At 42.4% G+C, this 20783-nt stretch overlaps 1 protein-coding gene across 1 annotated transcript in view; it reads left to right on the plus strand.

The window, feature by feature from the left end:
- Positions 1 to 510: 510 nt before the first annotated feature.
- LOC311145246 (SH3 and cysteine-rich domain-containing protein-like) overlaps positions 511 to 20783 on the plus strand; it is a gene marked incomplete at both ends in the record, with an annotated part of 53563 nt that continues 33290 nt past the window's right edge. Inside the window, 3 exons of the mRNA XM_084181480.1 lie at positions 511 to 642; positions 4720 to 5170; positions 20385 to 20518. Of these exons, the coding sequence (XP_084037606.1) occupies positions 511 to 642; positions 4720 to 5170; positions 20385 to 20518 (717 nt within the window). The remainder of the gene's footprint in view (positions 643 to 4719; positions 5171 to 20384; positions 20519 to 20783) is intronic.

Consider the following 20783-nt stretch of genomic DNA (forward strand, 5'->3'; position numbering starts at 1 on the left):
TCTGGACCTGCCTTACCAAACTACGTTGACAAGAAAGACCCCTCCCTTTACAGCAATGAGGCAAGCGCTCAGCTATCCGCCCATAAACAAGCTGACAGCAGAATCCGGCTGATCACTGACAGCAAGGGCGCGAACAGCTGAAGACCAGACGCACGCAGCGCGCGCATGGACACGGATGGGTTGTTGGCAACATTACGCAGCAGGAGAGTGAGGAAAAGTAGCGAACAAAGTCGATAGTGGGTGAAATTATAAGTAAATTGGCTTGCAAGTATGTATTCTACGCACCAAATTGTTTTATTTTCCCCGCAGTCGATTCTGTAGTCTATCTTGCAGAACCGCCGTCAGACGTCTTCTCATCTCAGGACAGTTGAAAACGAAGTCACGACGAAGAATGAAGAAACACTGAAAAATGTAGCCATCTGAGATATTCAAAGCTGCACATGAGTGTACAAAGTCCTCAGCGCAAACCGAAGCCGCTCTTTAAGTTTTTTTGGTCCAAGAGGAGAGAAAATGATTCCACCAGCTAACATCATGCAAGACGAGAGTTTGGGCAAGGAGAACGAGCGCGAGCAGCACGAGACCCCTCAGTCACCAGCGCCCAGCGCGAGTCAACAGGAGACAAAGGTAGTGGTACCCAAGAAGGTCGGTTTTTAGGTGATGCGCCCATTCCATGAATCAATAGATCGTGAAATGGTTTAAAATAGATAAAGAACCTGCATGACTGGCTCTCAATCTGTCTGGAACAGCCAAAGCTTAGACATTCAACTTTCAATCATTTAGCCAAATGGTCAATTAATTATATTTTGTATATATTTTAAATGGCTCATATATTGCACATGGTCATACTTGTGCATCATGTTGTAAACAAAAATAATTTCATACTGTATATTCCACCCATTCATACATGTTTCATGTATTCAATTATGTATCTAAGTATCTGTCCCACAATAGGCATTCTTCAAGTAAACTTATATGATTGACACATTTAACCTATATATACTCTGAAATACTATTCTAGGCTACTATGTTGTACTATAGCTCAAAATCCTATAATAACAACATTAATTGTTCCTGAGTTCGATTTAGTCTGAATTGAGTTTTCCCACTGATTCCAGTGAAGTGTTTCCACTGCTTGTTTTCAGCCGATAATAATATATCAACCTTGCCAATGAAAGTACAGTATCATATCCAAGCTTGCCAATGAAAGTACAGTATCATAAACAGCTGAATATTTATGAATAGGACAGACAGACGGACCCTAAAAGTTGGTGGGGGTTGCTGCACGTGGGAACTATAGGAAGGTTCCAGCTCTGCCATTGGCATTTTGTCTAATTTTGTGGTCCACACCTATTTATCTGGGTTACCCATAGCCCTGAGTAAGTCCTAGCTATAATTAGCTCTAAAATACTGGACCAGTCACTATCACTATGGTTGTAGATTTTTAGCCAGTTACACTCCCTTCCTGTCCCAAAGCTCTCTGGCTTATGTGGGACACTTTAGACATGCTTCTCAGTTCTCGTAAATGACAATCTCAAGTTGAGAGAAACCATTTCAGTTTTTCCATTCTCTTTCCTTGGCAGCCAGTTGCTCCAGCGATGGCAAAATGAAACATTTTTCCCTTTCATTGTTACATTAGTTTGTAGCACTCCCCATCTCTACACATCAGTAAATGTGGTCGCTAGACTGCTATTTGAAGGGATTTGTAGCAGGTATCCTGGCGTAGTTAGCAGCTGTGGGCAAGCAACTGTACTAATTTCTTCCAGGTGTCTCAGTTGGGATGTTATGGTTGAGTTCCTTTGAGAGAGGTGTGTGACTGTGAGTATGCTGATTGCTTTCTGAATGGATAATTAGTTATTTAGTCAGGTGTCATGATACTTTTTTATTAATGAGAAATTATACCTGTTCCCAGAATGCCACTTATACTAGGTCATTCTAGAATGTTAGAATACTGCATGAAACCAAACCTCACATGTGTGATTCAATGCACATGGCACAGACTGTTGATTTAACTCGGAATGCATAGTAAACCATTTGTAATACAAGTTGCAGAGAAATAAACAAGGCTTCTTCTTTAAAGATACCATATAGGGACTCTTTCATTTGTTTCAATGTGACTTTCATTGTTTTTCCTTTTAAGGGAAAGTTGGGGTTCATAAAGTAAGAAAAGTGAAGTGCCCTATCAAAACGTTAATCAGCCTCTTTGCTAAAACCTCCATTTTATATACTCTCGATGAGAAACACTATTTAAGCTGCCTAGGGAAATTCATAATTCATGATATTCCCTGAGGTGTGTTTGGTAAATTAGCTTTTAGATTGAAATCCCCCATTCTCATTAGCCCCCTGTGAAGTATGATAGAGTGGCTCTTTTTAATCTTGTTCATGTGGCTATTGCTCTTGTGATGGATCCTGTATCAACAGCCAGGACATTTCCTAATGGGGTCCCTACAGTCTGGTCTGTTGATTCATTTATTGTCTTATTATGCTGAGGAAGACCTTCATGTAGAGTTCTAGTCTTGAGAAAGAGAACACTGCAGCCTTGAGCCTTTACTGTTTATGACGAAGCGCATTGAGTGGCAGCTGCCTTTATAGAAATATAGCTGAAAGTTCTTCATAGTTTGTTTTATTATTCATGGAAGGGGAGCAACATACCAGTAAACATATTTTCTATAGAATAGAAAACATGGCAGATAATTTTAGATGGGCGTTGAGGTACAGTATGTTTTCTGTTTCCTTCCATTACATTACATTTACATTACATCATTTAGCAGACGCTCTTATCCAGAGCGACTTACAAATAGGTGCATTCACCTTATAGCCAGTGGGATAACCACTTTACAATGTTTATTTATTTTTTAATTTTTTTGGGGGGGGGGGGGGGGGGGGGGGGTAGAAGGATTACTTTATCCTATCCCAGGTATTCCTTAAAGAGGTGGGGTTTCAAATGTCTCCGGAAGGTGGTGAGTGACTCCGCTGTTCTATTAAATCACAGCGCAGACACATCATGCCCTTATTGAGAGAGGGAGAGAGCACAATATATTTTTGATAGATCCCACCTCTCCAATTCTCCGACTGCTTTAATGCACACAAGTAGGGCCTTTAAGGATTCCAGCCACTAAGCTCATGATAGAGTGGGTAACACAGATGCTCATAAAATACTGACTTCTGGTGTATTATGTCTCTCTCTCTGGTCTTAGTAGAGAAAAAAGTGCAAAATGGAATGATAACACATCTGTATTTTGTCCATCCCCAAGCTAGAACTTTCTTTTTTATAATTATACTTCTCAGCCAGGTCATGTTGAAATGGAGAACAGGTATTCCTTAGATACGTTATCAGCTCATGTCTTACCCCATCTTATCTGTTTAATTCAATTATAACATTGCAATTTGACTTTCAAGATGCCACAATTTAGGATTAATTTTTTATTTCAATCTCATTACTGAGAAGGTAAACAGACAAAAAAGGCAGCCTTTCTCAATGAGGAAGTAGGCTGGATCTAGACATGATCGATAGGTATTTTATTTTCCAATCACCATCTCCTAGAGTCAAGGCTAGACTACATCAAAGCTTAATTGTGAAAAGACAGCTTTACTGAACTCCCAGAGTACCATGGTGTGTGGGTGGTAGGGGGTTAGTAGGGGGCTGAATTAATTGTTTCCAGATTGACCAGATTGATCAACATGTCATGATCACATACACACATGCTGCCAAAACTCCACTCAGTTTCACTGCTGGATTCATTTGAATGGAAAATACAACAGGGGAACACGTTGCACATTGCATTAGAAAAAATGCAATCATTGGTCACCACAGGAGATTTGTTCATCCAACAAAACATTTTATTATCCTCAACACTTTCCAGTCATGGAACCTGGAAATCATTGAGGCCAATGTAATGAAACCAGATCAACAGCAGGGACAAAATGCACCTAAATGACAAGATGAAAATAGGCACTCAGTCCACCATGGTGTTGGGTCCCATTACAGACCCAGCCCTGAACATAATGGTTTTAATGAGTCCATTCTCTGACCACCATTCACCATCATTTATAAAGAAGTGCTCTTTAATGTGATGCTGCAGGCACTGACTGGGCAGATATACGGAGGCAATGAAATTATAGTTTGGTGGAGAGTCGTTTTGTTGAGAGTTTGTCACGACCCAAGTGGTAAATGATAAGTCCTTCAAGATGAGGAAATACATTTGTAGAGGTGGTAGAGGAGCCATTTCCTGTCTCCCGGGTTGCTCTATAAATTATACCAACAAAAAAAGAGAAGCCGTAAGGAAATTGATTCAGGTTATGGCCCAGCATGGTAGAAATGATTCCTCCATGATGCAAAGCATAACCCGGTTGGGGACCGAACCTATACAGCGTTTTTCTCAAAAGAAATGCAGGTTGCCTTTGCAATTCCAGTGGCCACTTATGAACATCAGAAATATACGAGTGACTTATATGAGTGAAAATTCATGAATGGTTTTCTCTTTCAGTTGAGGCAAGACTCAATGTGAGTTATCTTGGAACAGCCCAATGAGAAGTCATAAGGAGTAATTATTTTATGGCACCTTTATGGAGCAAAGATACCCATGCTACAGTAATGAAGCCAATTTGAATGAATTTGATACATACTGTACAATATTATACGATAATAAACAAGTTTTAAAGTCAATTTCTTCTCAATCAATTTCTTGATCGCTCTCTCTCCCTTTCTCTCTCGCTCTGCAGATGCAGAAGCTGAAGCGCTCCCTCTCCTTCAAGACCAAGAGCATACGCAGCAAGAGCGCTGATAACTTCTTCCAGCGCAACAACAATGACGCCAAGCTGTCGACGGAGCTGCTCTCTGACAACAGCAGCAGCACGTGCCAACTGAGCGTAATCGGGGTGGCGGTGGCCCATCCCGTCCACCCCGTCCACCCAGTCCACCCCGTCCACCCCGTCCACCCCGTCCACCCCGTCCACCCCGTCCACCCAGTCCACCCCATCCACCATGCCCCCCCTCTCTCAACCTCCAACCTGGTGATCTCTAATGCGCCCCCGGCCATCCCGTGCGCCCCCCCTTCTTTGGTCTACTCCCCGGGACGCCACCCCCTTGCCATCGACCCCACTGGACACGGCTTCATGGAGCACATCTTCAAGAAGCCCACCTTCTGCGACGTCTGCAACCACATGATCGTAGGTAATAGCCACCCTCCAAACTCAAACAAACATTCAGACTGTATTGTATTGCAGGGAAACCTCAATGTAGATGCTCTGGAAGGTGCCACTTATCCAGTGACTCTCATTGATGTTTTTAAATTCTCCTCTGTATGAATGAAATGAATGAATGACGTTTTTTTTTGTGTCAAATCGCCAATTGGCAACCCATCCCTTATGGGATTAATTGACACATAAACAAACATTACAATAATTCACTGTGGTAATTCAATGATAATTCTTCTTCCGGTGTTCTCTGCATTGCGCATCGCATAACGAGTGAAAAAATGTAAGGTAAAAATCAATACATAATAGTACATAAGGTTATCCAAACAATAATTATATCCCTGGAGCCGTAAAATAATATACATACATACACACTGTATATATACACATACATACATAACGTATACAGATGAATAAATACAGAAAACAAAAGAAACAGAAGGCATTTGAACCCTGTCTGGCACAAAGAGAAGATTCATGTGGGAGACAAGCCTATACACAATGTATATAGACACGTGCCATTTACATTTTAGTAGACGCTCTTATCCAGAGCAATTAGGGTTAAGTGGCTTGCTCAAGGGCACATCGACAGATTATTCACCTAGTCGGCTCGGGGATTAGAACCAGCGACCTTTCGGTTTCTGGCACAACGCTCTTAACCACTAAGCTACCTGCCGCCACATTTACCACACAGAAGCTAGATATTTGTACAATTTTATTATAGGTAGCCCTTTTTCTTCTGTTCCAAGCTTTATCTAAATAATTACTGCATATGATATTCCAATGATTCAGATAAAGCATTGTTATGAAAGCACCCCTTCACAGCCGGCTGGACGTCTATCCATCAAAATGTGTCATACAGTCATAATGTATCCACTAGCTTCATCCCCATAGGGACAGTCCAACAGCAAACATGTGTCCGAGCTGTCCAGGAGCTGCAGTATGAACAGGGTCCTCAGTGAAAGAGGTTAGTCGGTCTCTTTCGGTGTCTGTCAGGCAGCATGGATCCCATTGGCGGTCCCCAAACAGATGCTTCACTTTCCCTGCCCCCTTGTTAGGCACCATGCAGGCAGGGACGATATGTAACAAGGTAGTAACCAGGGTCGCTTCAGACCATCTGCTCAGCCAGCATTTGACAGCCCCTCTGCCAGCCAATAAAACAAAAACAGACGGTAGGTAGGGACCACGTTCTTTTGGTGTCGTCTGATGTGTCTGGAAGATGGGAGTACCAGGGGAATGGATAGTATGTTTGCGTTTTAGAAAACAATAATGCTTTGTTGTTATGTAAAAAGTGCTTTGTTATTGCATAAAATCTGTCTGTACATAGATTGAGTAGAACTGAAGTCAATATTTTTTCTTTCAACACCCATAGGAGTTCTGGAGCTGTATGTGTCAAGCATCTCAGAGTACAGATGTAGGATCTTAATTTGATCACTCTTTTGTTGCTGTAAATCTTCCTGCATAGCAGGAAATGCAAACTTGTAGTGTATTCAAAGTTTAAAAAGGCTTCTAAAGTTTGTAATTTCCACTTTAAAATATCAGACTTGATTTGCCCTAACGAAAAATGTATAAACCGCTACAAAACATGTCCATTAATTATAATCCACATCCTAAATAAGCCATGGATAAAGATGGGGATTTGGACTTGGTATCCCTGCCAATGATTATAACTGAAATTCTAATCCAACCATAAAATCTTACACTGTGCCTCTGGCATGAGAGGATGGAAGTTCAATATGGAGCTCGATGTAGTAGGCTAACGTTAACTAGCTAGCTGGCTCATCACAAGCCTTTCAGTCAGGTAGCCTAGTCTAGGACAAAATAAACTAAAAGCATGTAGGCTACTAACACCGTTTTGGCGACATGAAAGACAGGAGGATGGTATTAGCGTTCCTCTACAAGTAGGGTGGGTCAACATGTTTTTTCTACTTGCGTGCGCACACACGCACACACACACACACACACACACATAAATCAGTCCCACGGACAGCCACATGATATATACAGTGGCGTATGTTGATTGGACTAAATAGTATTGGGAATCTTTAAGTTGTCCCTGTATTAGACCAAGCTTAAGTGATTTGATGATGATGAAATGTTGAAGTTGAAATGGTGCTTGAATGACGTTAGCGGAGGCATCTCCTGTTTTTTTGCGACTTGCGGTAACACTCCGTGGTTCTAAATCAAAAGTAGGTTAGTACCCCGAAAATGTCAGAAACATTCACTTGCTTGACCATGCTGTAGGTCATGTTTGTTACATGCAATATGCTTTGTGGACTTCACCAGACGGATGTTGCCCTCTGATTTTGTGATGAAACAAACGTGTGGTTGAATTTATTCTGCCCACTGTGACTGTTGTCTTCTTGTTGTCTCAGCCTTATCATGGTTGTGTATGAACTAACGGGTTATAGAGCAGCAAACAACGCAATTACCATAACACATTGATTGTAATATGGCTTTTTTTCATGTCTTGGCTTCCCCATTGATTTTAACCACATAATAATTAACAATTTCTGTTGCTGAATGATTATTTTCCTGCTGTAGCAAACAGGCTCAAATTAAGATCCTACATCTGTAGCATTGTTGACCTATAATCAGGCCCCCCCCCCCCCCTGTCCATATAACCTCATTCATTCTGATATAGAAGGCAAAACTGATCCTAAATCAGCACGCCTACTCTGAGCACGTTGAGCTCTCTGACCTTTCATGGCTGAAGTGCCCCTAGCCAGTCACACAGCAGCGAAACAAATCCAAATCAAATGTTATTTGTCACATGCGCTGAATACAACGGGTGTAGACTTTACTGTGAAATGCTTGCTTACGAGCCCTTCCCAACAATGCAGAGTTAAAAATGTAATTTAAAAAAGTAACACAAGAGGAATAAAATACACAAGAATGAAGCTATATATTGGGAGTATCAGAGACCAGATCAATGTGCAGGGGTATAAGTTATTTGAGGTAGATATGTACATAAAGGCAGGGTAAAGTGACTAGGCATTAGGATAGATAATAATAAGAGTAAGAATAAAAACAGAGTAGCAGCAGCTTATGATGAGTGTGAAAGTGTGTGTTCGTGTGAATGTGTATTGTGTCGGTATGCGTGTGTGTGTTGTGTGTGTGTGTTGTGTGTGTGTGTGTGTATGTAGTGTATGTGAATGTGTGTGGGTGTCAGTGTAGTGTATGTAAATAGTGTACAGTATATATAGTCTTGTGAGTGTGCATAGAGTCAGTGCAAGATAGGGTCAATGCAGATAGTCTGGGTAATCATTTAATTAACTATTTAGCAGTCTTATGGGACTAAACACCTCCCTATGCAACTGGATAATGGACTTCCTGACAGGCCGCCCCCAGGTAGTAAGGGTAGGTAACAACACATCTGCCACGCTGATCCTCAACACGGGGGCCCTCAGGGGTGCGTGATCAGTCCCCTCCTGTACTCCCTGTTCACCCATGACTGCATGGCCAGGCACGACTCCAACACCATCATTAAGTTTGCCAACGACACAACAGTGGTAGGCCTGATCACGACAACGATGAGTCATCCTATAGGGAGGAGGTCAGAGACCTGTAAACTGTGGTGCCAGGATAACAACCTCTCCCTCAACGTGATCAAGACAAAGGAGATGATTGTGGACTACAGGAAAAAGAAGAGGACCGAGCACGCCCCCATTCTCATCGACGGGGCTGTAGTGGAGCAGGTTGAGAGCTTCAAGTTCCTTGGTGTCCACATCACCAACAAACTATCATGGTCCAAACACACCAAGACAGTCGTGAAGAGGGCACGACAAAGCCTATTCCCCCTCAGGATTTGCCATGAGTCCTCAGATCCTCAAAAAGTTCTACAGCTGCATCATCGAGAGCATCCTGACTGGTTGCATCACTGCCTGGTATGGCAACTGCTCGGCCTCCAACCGCAAGGCACTACAGAGGGTAGTGCGTACGGCCCAGTACATCACTGGGGCCAAGCTTCCTGCCATCCAGGACCTCTACACCAGGCGGTGTCAGAGGAAGGCCCTACACATTGTCAAAGACTCCAGCCACCCTAGTCATAGACTGTTCTCTCTGCTACCGCACAGCAAGTGTTACCTGAGCACCAAGTCTAGATCCAAAAGGCTTCTTAACAGCTTCTACCCCCAAGCCATAAGACTCCTGAACAGCTAATCAAATGGCTACCCGGACTATTTGTATTGTTCCCCCCCCCACCCCCTCTTTTACGCTAATGCTACTCTCTGTTTATTATCTATGCATAGTCACTTTAACTCTAACTACATGTACATATTACCTCAATTACCTTGACTAACCTGTGCCCCCGCACATTGACTCTGTACCGGTACCCCCTGTATATAACCTCGCTACTGTTATTTTACTGCTGCTCTTTAATCATTTTTACTTATCCATTTTTTTACTTTGCACTTATTTTTCTTAAAACTGCATTGTTGGTTAAGGTCTTGTAAGTAAGCATTTCACTGTAAGGTCTACACCTGCTGTATTCGGCGCATTTGACAAATTTGTGCCAATACTTGGGAACAGATTTCCTAAATTAAACACATTTTTAGCTGAATTCAAAAATCCTAAAAGTTTGGTATTTTTATTGTATTTTTTAACCAAAAAAAGGTTTTGGGGGCAATGCCTGCTATAGGCTGTCTCATCGCCATCAGTGATCAGACCGTCAGCAAACTTGTTGTAGTCGTGTGTGGCCTCACAGTTGTAGGTGAACTGCTCTCCATTTGTCTAGCTTAGCAGATCTAATGAGAGCATATGTGATGGTCACAGAGAGGGAGAGAGTTAGAGAAGGGCAGAAAGATCCATCACATAGAACTAGAGGCTTACTGTAGAGTAGATGCCAGGCTGTCAGCATACTGAATCACAGAGCTGCAACACAGCCTGGGATCGAACCCGGGTCTGTAGTGACGCCTCTAGCACGGCGATGCAGTGCCTTAGACCGCTGCGCCACTCAGGAGGCCCATACCTTTTTATTCAGGAAAGCTTTTGAACATATGCAGAAATATCCTAAATATCTGCACAGACAGATTATATGAATTTCAATGCTGCTCTCCGATATAAGATTTTGTCTTGGAAGTTGTACCACTGTCGGCGCTATGCATCAATTAAGGGGACTGATGAACTTTCCTCAGCAATCAATGAATCTCTCATGCCTGTCTAGACTCTAGAGAACTGGAAAGGAAGCCACATTAGAAGACCTGTTGAGAATCCTCTGCAAGTAGTCAACATCACCCTGTTTGCACATAGGGTGCTTTTATTTAATAAAAGTCCATGCAGAATTAATATAATCCATAATGAAAAAGCTGATTTTATTACCTTGTTCTTTGGCTCATTTGATTGATGGGGTATATTATGGAATGCTAACACATCATTTGTTAGAAATCAATTGAGCCCCCGAGCATGTTCCCCTTCTTGCGCGTGCTCCTATGTGAAAATGTAATTGTGCTGCTAGATGTATGAAATGGGTTCTTCTATTGTATATCATTTGATTTTGCAAATTGAAACCACATAATTGTCGTAAGACATGGGAAAGTAATCTATTCGCGTTGATGCATTTGTGCAAATTCAATCCCTAAGATACACATGTAAACAGAAGGAAACATCCCAAAATAGGGGTCAAAGTTCATTAGCTTAAAAGTTGAACAGGTGAAATACTAATCACTGAATTTAGGGGAATATTATGATGAGGTATTTGTTATCCATCTCCGTCTGGATTTCCTGGCCTAACTCCTATCTACACATTTAAATTCTCTACTTTATTTTAAAACTCTCTCTCTCTCTCTCTCTCTCTCTCTCTCTCTCTCTCTCTCTCTCTCTCTCTCTCTCTCTCTCTCTCTCTGTCTTTCTCTCTCTCTCTCTCTCTCTCTCTCTCTCTCTCTCTCTCTCTCTCTCTCTCTCTCTCTCCAAGGTGATATTATTTTTGTAACTGGCCCCATGCACTTGAAAGATGTCATGCACGTTACACCTGCATATTGTGATGGTTATAAGCTTCCTGCAACGAAGGCTTTTCCAAAAATGAATTTAATTGACTAGAAGGCTCCTTGCGTTCCATGGATGTAAGCCTTGGCCATAAAAGCGAAAGTCTCTCTTATTGAAAGCGCTATGAACTCCACAGCAGATTAGTTGAAGTACATAAAAATGCCTCTGATTGAGCCGATTATTGATTACAGGGCCTTGCTGCAAATTACTTATTAAATACACTATTTTGTTACTGGGGAGTGAATAGGAGATCTATCGGTGGGGTGACAGAGGTTATAAATCCTCGTCCAGGTTTTACCTCGATATGAGTAATATTCTAGCCGTTATTTTGTATGAGTGTGTGTATGAGTATTGAACAAACAAACATTGCTTTATAAAGCCTATGAGGCCATATTGCTCCAGGAAAGCAATAGGGAAATACACAACCATTCTAAGCCAAGAGCTCAAAGAATAGAACCTGCTTTAATCTATGAACAGTATATATTATGAGTAATGAGTATGGCACTTAGAAAAATGTACAACTGTAGGCCTACATAGAAATGTGCAACATAGGCCTGCACAGCCAAGCCTCTACTCTGTTATTGTTACAGCAGACAATATCAGGGATGATCAGGAATGAGTAAGCTCCTTCATGAAAGAATGATCAATCTATCACCTTCCTTCCAATTCAAACAACAATATCCAGCTTTATCATCCTTAATCTATTTACTGCAGTGTTTCATTTAATGAAGGGGTCAAGGGAAATGTGTGATCATTTCAGTACCGCTGAATAAGTCATACGCCGAAACCCAGTTTACAAAAACTAATTCAAGTTTCTAAATAAATCTAAATTAGTTGTACAGGTCCTCATTTGAAGTGGAGTAAGGGAACGGAAGAGAGAGGCGGAGGGTGGCAGGCAAGTCTCAGGCACGGTGAAGGTCATTTACACAGGGAATGAGAGGATCCAGACAGGAAAGAGGGCTTAACGGATCAATGTGCCGACTCACTGTATCAGAGTTTGGGCATGTATGTGTGTGTGTGTGTGTGTGTGTGTGTGTGTGTGTGTGGAGAGAGGGATATAAAGAGTGGGGAGAGAGAGAGAGTGAGGGAGAAGGAAGAGGAGGTTCAGGTCTGGCAGTTGTCCAAACTATTACTGCGGTGTCTGTTAAAGTAACCTCAGCCATGAGAGCACATGCCACCACAGAGTGAATGGATGCCAGGGTGCCATCACTTCTCCTGTTATAATCCGTTTGGCCAGCTCACCCCACCAGACACCATTCACCACCACATATAGTGCCAGCTGAAAGGGCTTTTGTCAAATGGAAGTGTCTAGGCACTTGGGCACCATGGCTCATCCTATAGCTGCACTCATCTCATTCAGCGTGAGGGGTTCTCATCATATATAATATAATATGCCATTTAGCAGACGCTTTTATCCAAAGCGATGTGCATACATTTTTATTTTTTTAAGGTATGGGTGGTCCTGGGGATGGAACCCACTACCCTGGCGTTATAAGCGCCATGCTCTACCAGCTGAGCTACAGAGGACCACATGCCTCTTACAGAGCTACATACCTCCATGTTATTACAATGAGTCAGTGAAAACACCCCATTTAACAACTGTGTGACAAGGGTTTAATTTGGCCTTTGCTATGCGGTCACTGTCAGGTACCCTAGCCTATCCGGTTAGACATTGCAGTGATCACAGTATATTGTGATCAAGGCCAACCATAGTTCCCATTAAAAACGGTCATATACTGTAGGCTACACAGTAAGCGCAGTAAAATCAATAATCAATGCCTTCCAAACCATACTAGTATGAGATCATTTGTTTTGTAACCTTGGCATATTTTGACATTAGCAGTAATCTAATCTCGTCCCCATGCATGTGAAGTGTGGTGCACGAGACTAGCAGTAACCTGGCCCAAATCTCTGCAGGCGTAGGTTTAGCGATGCAGGGCTCGGGCTCCTCTCTGGTTTATGGTTGCTGTTGGCTTGTTTGTGGCCTTGTTGTTGTTGTGCTCTGTTATTGACATCTCCGTCCCTCTCTGTCCCAGACAAGGATCCTATTCCTCTGGTTTCCATCTCAGTATTAGCCTGGTCCCAGATCTGTCTGTAGCCTGGGCCCAGATCTGTCTGTAGCCTGGTCCCAGATCTGTCTGTAGCCTGGGCCCAGATCTGTCTGTAGCCTGGGCCCAGATCTGTCTGTAGCCTGGGCCCAGATCTGTCTGTAGCCTGGTCCCAGATCTGTCTGTAGCCTGGGCCCAGATCTGTCTGTAGCCTGGGCCCAGATCTGTCTGTAGCCTGGTCCCAGATCTGTCTGTAGCCTGGGCCCAGATCTGTCTGTAGCCTGGTCCCAGATCTGTCTGTAGCCTGGGCCCAGATCTGTTTGTGATTTTGCCTGCTCCAGTGTCATTGTCAAGCCATAAGGAGTTGGCAAGAGAGCAAAAACAGATCAGTATCACTAATGACTGCTGTTGTTGAGTATTAATGAGGCTTAGTCAAGCAACACAGGAGCAGACTGAAGGACCTAGCTTTTCCCTCTGGTTTAAGTTTCTTTGGAGGGATCCCATATGAATAGTGTTTTTGCAGACTTTACTGTAGTATTCACTGTAGTATTTACGGTAGTGTACTGTAGTATTTACAGTTTACTATAGTATAAAATTGTAGTATATACTATAGTAATTACAGCAGTGTTTTTGCGGACTGTAGTATACTGTAGTATTTACTGTAGTGTTTTTGGGGACATTACTATAGTATTTACTAAAGTGTTTTTGTTTTATTATCTTTGACATAGAAGTGGGGTGCTTTTTCCTTGAGGAAGCCTACTGGAGAAATAGTAAAGGAGCTCATTTTCCATAACCTGTATAGGTAGGTACTGTAGGTAGGTAGGTAGGTAGGTAGGTAGGTAGGTAGGTAGGTAGGACTAGGTTCTGAACGGAGGGATCAGAGCTTCTGCTCTTTTCTATAACCATAGGGAACACAATATATGGTCTATACTTGGCATGTAGGTTTCCCACTTACGGGTGGCACAAATTGTGATATGGGGGAGCGGAATGGGCAGGGTATATGCAAATTAAATACTGTAGTATTTACTATAGTTGAAATATGTAGTGTTTTTGCAGACTGTAGTGTTTGCAGACATTTCTGTACTATTTACAACAGTGTTTTTTGTGTGGATAATACTGTAGTATTTACTATAGTATTCTACAGTATATTACAAAATTATATACCAAGTTCCACACATGATCGAAGGATACTACAGTGTGTAGTATAGTATTCTACAGTATACTACAGTTTACTACATACTTCTATAGTAAGTACTGTAGTATTCTATAGACAACTGTAGTATTCTTTATGTGGGGATGAGGGGAAGAATGGTGTGTTCAGTGTGTTCAGTGTGCTCAGTGTGCTCAGTGTGTTCAGTGTGCTCAGTGTGTTCAGTGTGCTCAGTGTGTTCAGTCTGCTACATTTGAGGTGCTGGTACTCCGAGTTAGTCCATACTGGTGTGCACCGGCCCAATGCAAGCACTGATGCGTTGAGTGTCACATGACAACAAGTCTTTAACTAAGGATCAGTTTCAGTTTGACGGGGGGCAGAGACACAGACAGTGTCTGTGTCTCTCCAAACAAGGTTTGTATATCTCAGCTCTCATCCTATGGATCAGGTTTTACTGCTGTAATTTGGGCCTGTATCACATCTCACTGCTAATCCAGATTCCACTGTTAATTATGAATGATGGCTGTGCAGTAAGTCAACATAGTTACTGATAGAAGTCAAACAAAACAGGCCTTACTCTGCCTCTGTGCGATGTGAAGGAATCGATCGATTGTGTTTTCACATATCCGCACGCGTATAGAGTCTAGGCTGCATGGGCACGTGCTCATTGATTAATCAATTAAGTGCTGGAAGCAAATTGTTTTGCTAGACGAATGACAAATGGCAGTGTGACTTCACCATGGCATATTGCTTACAGTCGAATAGGCACTCATATGTTTCATTTTAACATTATAATGTAAGCACCATTGTCTATGAAATGAAATATCAGTGAGGTTTCATAGGAACATGCTACTGTAAAGTCTACTGTACAAAGCCAATCAATAACATGGGCAGAAAAGAGGGAAAGGGGTTGAGACAGAAATGGACTAGACACAGATGTACGTGTGATATTGACTCCCGAGTGGTGCAGTGGTCTAAGGCACTGCATCACAGTGCTAGCTGTGCCACTAGAGATCCTGGTTTGAATCCAGGCTCTGTCGTAGCCGGCCGCGACCGGGAGACCCATGGGGCGGCGTGCAATTGGTCCAGGGTAGGGGAGGGAATGGCCGGCAGGGATGTAGCTCAGTTGATAGAGCATGGTGTTTGCAACGCCAGGGTTGTGGGTTTGATTCCCACAGGGGGTATGAAAAAATTAAATAATGTATGCTCTGGATAAGAGTGTCTGCAAAATGACTAAAATGTAAATATTAAAATCAAGTATTAGGGACATTTAGTTTACTACAGTTTTTTAGGCCAGCCACACTCTACATGCCATTAGCACGGTATATGTGGCCAGGATTTAATCTATTTATGATGAAAAAGGTACTAAGCTTTTATATTAAATCTGAAGATAAAGTGTGTATGTGTACCCCTTTCCTGCAGTCAAATGACCAAATCGCCCTCTAGCGACCTCATGGGTGGAATGTTATTCATATTTTTCTTATAATTTCATAATTAATAGATGTATTTTTGTTTTTTAATGCCGAAAATCTGGTGTTTCTATGTCTAACGGTTTTGTTATATTTCAGTCTTCTGTGATATATGAAGTGTAATATTGGGATACAAACTCAACATTGAATACATTTCAACTCTATATCTGACATGGTACAGAAGCCCATAACCATGTGTGTGAGGTGTATACTTTTGTTTCATAGTAGATTTGTTTAAGACTACCAAGGAACACTCTGTGTGACCCTGATTCAGCCCACTGCAGTAAAAGGTTAATTGACCTTAGTGAGGCTGAAACCAAGGGTCACAGATTGAGAGCCCAGTGATACGGTCCTCATGGCAAATGTCTTCAGAAAAAAACATACTTTATTTACAGACAGCCAAAGCGTGCTGCTGATTCCCAGACCCCCCCCCCCCAAAATACCATTCATAAAAATTTGGCAGCCAGTCAGAAAGATGGTGCCGAGCATCTGCTATCATCACCAGGTCTCCTTCACCCAAACAATGCTCTCTCTCTCTCTCTCTCTCCCTCTCTCTTTCTCTTTCTCTCTCTCTCTTCTGCTCACACTCTCTCTTTCTCTATCTCTCTCTTTTGCTCTCTCTCTCCCTTCTGCTCTCCATAACAATGTGCAAATAGTTGAAGTATGAAATTAAATAAACAGATAAATAGGTCACAAACAGGTCACAAATCTTGCTGCTGTGATGGCACACTATAGTATTTCACCTAATAGATATGGTAGTTTATCAAGATTGGATTTCAAATTCTTTGTGGGTCTGTGTAATCTGAGGTAAATATGTGTCTCTGATGTGGTCATACAGTTGGCAGGAGGTTAGGAAGTGAAGCTCGGTTTCCACCTCATTTTGTGGGCAGTGGGCACATAGCCTGTCTTCTCTTGAGAGCCAGGTCTGCCGATGCAAGGCCATGCTCACTGAGTCTGTACATAGTCAAAGCTTTTCTTAATTTTGGGTCTGTCACAATGCTCAGGTATTCTGCTACTGTGTACTCTCAGTTTAGGGCCAAATACATTTGCTCAGTTTTTTTGTTGATTCTTTCCAATGTGTCAAGTAATTACCTTGTAGTTTTTCATGATCTGGTTGGGTCTAATTGTGTTGCTGTCCTGGGGCTCTGTGGGGTCTGTTTGTGTTTGTGAGCAGAGTCCCCGTACCAGCTGGCAGAGGGGACTCTTCTCCAGGTTAATCTCTCTGTAGGTGAGGGCTTTGTTATGGAAGGTTTGAGAATTTAATTGCTATTTTCTGGATTTTGGTAATTTGCGTGAATCGTCCTAATTCTGTTCTGCATGCATTATTTGGTGTTTTACGTTGTACACAGAGGATGCTTTTGCATTTATGGTCCTGGTAACTGGATCTTTTTGGAACACCATTATTTTTGTCTTACTGAGATTAACTGCCAGGGCCCAACTCTGACAGAATCAGTGCAGAAGATCTAGGTGCTGCTGTAGGCCCTCCATGGTTGGGGACAGAAGCACCAGATCGTCTGCAAAAAGTAAACATTTGACTTCAGAGCCTAGTACGGTGAGGCCGGGTGCTGCAGAATGTTTTAGTGCCCTCACAAATTCATTGATATATATGTTGAAGAGGGTGGGGCTCAAACTGCATCCCTGTCTCATCCCCCGGCCCTGAGGAAAGAAATCTGGGCTTTTTGCCCATTTTAACCGCACACTTGTTGTTTGTGGACATGGATTTTATAATGTCGTATGGTTTCCTCCCAACACCGCTTTCCCCTACCATCAATTTATATAGCAGACTTTCATGCCAAATTGAGTCAAAACCTTTTTTGAAATAAACAAAGCATGAGAAGACTTTGCTTTTTTTTGTTTTGTTTCTTTGTCAATAAGGGTGTACAGGGCGAGTACGTGGTCTGTCGTACGGTAATTTGGTAAAAAGACAATTTGACATTTGCTCAGGACATTATTTTTACTGAGGAAATGTAGGAGTCTCCTGTTAATGGTAATGCAGAGGATTTTCCCAAGGTTGCATATCCCATGGTAGTTATTTGGGTCAAATTTGTCTCCACATTTGTGAATTGGGGTGATCAGTATTGGGGAAGATGCCAGAGCTGAGGATGATGTTAAAGAGTGTAAGTATAGCGCAATTGGAAATTGTGGTCTGTATATTCTATAATTTCATTTAGGATACCATCAACACCACAGGCCTTTTTGGGTTGAAGCTGAGAGGTCAAATATACTATTTAGGCTTTCTACTGCCAAGTTTACACCTTCACTAATGCAGTGAAACGTTTTGTCCAGGAAGTTGTCTAAAACGGTTTGAATTTGTTGGCTAATTGTTTTCTGGTAGGTTTCTGCAATACTTTCCTTCCATCTATAGCATCTCCACTGCTCTTTCTCTTTCTCTCTCTCTCTCTCTCTCTCTCTCTCTCTCTCTCTCTCTCTCTCTCTCTCTCTCTCTCTCTCTCTCTCTCTCTCTCTCTCTCTCTCTCTCTCTTCAGCTCACACTCTCTCTCTTTTTCTCTCTATGTTTTTCTCTCTCTTTTCCCCCATCTCTCCCCTTTACTCTCTTTCTCTTCTGCTCTCTCCCTCTTCCCCGATCTCTCTATTTTGCTCTCTCTCTTCTGCTCTCTCCCTCTCTCTTCTGCTCTTTCTCGTTCTTCCTTTATCTCTCTCTTCTGCTCTCTCTCTATCTCTACTGCTCTCTCTCTTCCTCTCTCTCGCTACTGCTCTCTCTCTATCTCTCTACTGCTCTCTCTCTTTCTCTCTATCTCTACTGCTCTCTCTCTATCTCTTCCTCTCTCTCTCTTCCTTTATCAATTCAATTTAAGGGCTTTATTGGCATGGGAAACGTATGTTAACATTGCCAAAGCAAGTGAAGTAGATAGTAAACAAAAGTGAAATAAACAAGAAATATTAACAGTCTTCCTTTATCTCTCTCTACTGCTCTCTCTCTATCTCTACTGCTCTCTCTCTCTATCTCTACTGCTCTCTCTCTCTATCTCTACTGCTCTCTCTCTATCTCTACTGCTCTCTCTCTATCTCTACTGCTCTCTCTCTCTATCTCTACTGCTCTCTCTCTCTATCTCTACTGCTCTCTCTCTTCCTCTCTCTTGCTACTGCTCTCTCTCTATCTCTCTACTGCTCTCTCTCTTCTGCTCTCTTCTGCTCTCTCTCTATCTCTACTGCTCTCTCTCTCTATCTCTACTGCTCTCTCTCTCTATCTCTACTGCTCTCTCTCTATCTCTACTGCTCTCTCTCTATCTCTACTGCTCTCTCTCTATCTCTACTGCTCTCTCTCTATCTCTACTGCTCTCTCTCTCTATCTCTACTGCTCTCTCTCTATCTCTACTGCTCTCTCTCTCTATCTCTACTGCTCTCTCTCTCTATCTCTACTGCTCTCTCTCTTCCTCTCTCTTGCTACTGCTCTCTCTCTATCTCTCTACTGCTCTCTCTCTTCTGCTCTCTCTCTTCTGCTCTCTCTCTATCTCTACTGCTCTCTCTCTTCCTCTCTCTTGCTACTGCTCTCTCTCTATCTCTCTTCTGCTCTCTCTCTATCTCTCTACTGCTCTCTCTCTTCTGCTCTCTCTCTTCTGCTCTCTCTCTATCTCTACTGCTCTCTCTCTCTCTATCTCTCTACTGCTCTCTCTCTTCCTCTCTCTCTCTTCTGCTCTCTCTCTATCTCTACTGCTCTCTCTCTATCTCTACTGCTCTCTCTCTATCTCTACTGCTCTCTCTCTCTATCTCTACTGCTCTCTCTCTTCCTCTCTCTCTCTTCTGCACTCTCTCGCTCTACTGCTGTCTCTCTTGCTTCCAGACAGTCACATTGTCTGTTTCATAACTTCTGAACGCAATTAATCCTAATTAATCTTCATTTATTCCAATGTCTGTGACTCCTACATCAATGAAACGCGGCTGCGTAGACACATAGACAGGAGGCAACATTCCGCATGGGGATTTTTCACATCAAACTTCCTTTGTATCCAGAAACGGGAAAGATATTGAAGGTGAACAGAAGCACATCTAGACACTGAGGAGAAGGGTATTGGATTCAATTGGGTCCAATTTAATCTAACTTTAAGAAAGGAAGTTTGGGGTAAATGGTTTGGGGTTGAGGGAGGTCATATTTGTTCCGTTTTTAATTTAAGACTGGATTCGATTACCTTAGCCAGACGGTCAAGTCTAGACAAAAGTATGGTCCACTGCACTCTCAAGGTGAACACTGCTGTGTCAGAGATTGTCAACACTGCAAATGGGCAATGTCTAAGTAGTACTTTTAGCTGCAATGACTGTGATTACAACAGAACTGAGATAACTCACCTGTCCTCTATCTATTCCTCCACCTGTAGGCTGGTAAAAGCAATTATGACATGACATGGTAGCTGTGATTGTATCCCCTTGGTTCTGTCATGGAAAATGCGGAATTAATTGTGTTTTGGAATCATATTCTGTCATGGAAAATGTAGACAATTCAGCCAAATAATTTATGAATACATCACAAAACTTTGATGGCTCTTTAAAAGATGAAATGGACTTCATGCTGTGCTTTTTTGACAGGCACCACCTCGAAGCATGTGGTGATGCTGGCAGGCAACACGGCCAAACATGGCCTCCGCTGCAAAGCCTGCAAGATGAGCATTCACCACAAGTGCGAGAAAGGAGTGGGATCGCAACGCTGCCAAGGCAAGCTGGTAAGAACCTCAACATCATCACAGAATTAAATATAGAACAAAAGTATTATATATACTGTATCTCTATGGACATCATCACCAGTGTCATCATTACTGCCGTCAACAATGTCATCATCAATGACATCATCACTGTCATCATCCATAGAGTTACGTCTATATTCTATCACTGTCATTGTCATCAGTGTCGTCAGTGTTCTCCCCAGCTAACCAGAGAACGTATTGAAAATGTAGTATTAACATCGTCGGTGCCATCAAGCTCCCTTCG

The sequence above is a fragment of the Coregonus lavaretus genome, assembly GCF_964263955.1.
Source record: "Coregonus lavaretus genome assembly, chromosome: 18".
NCBI classification, from domain to species: domain Eukaryota; kingdom Metazoa; phylum Chordata; class Actinopteri; order Salmoniformes; family Salmonidae; genus Coregonus; species Coregonus lavaretus.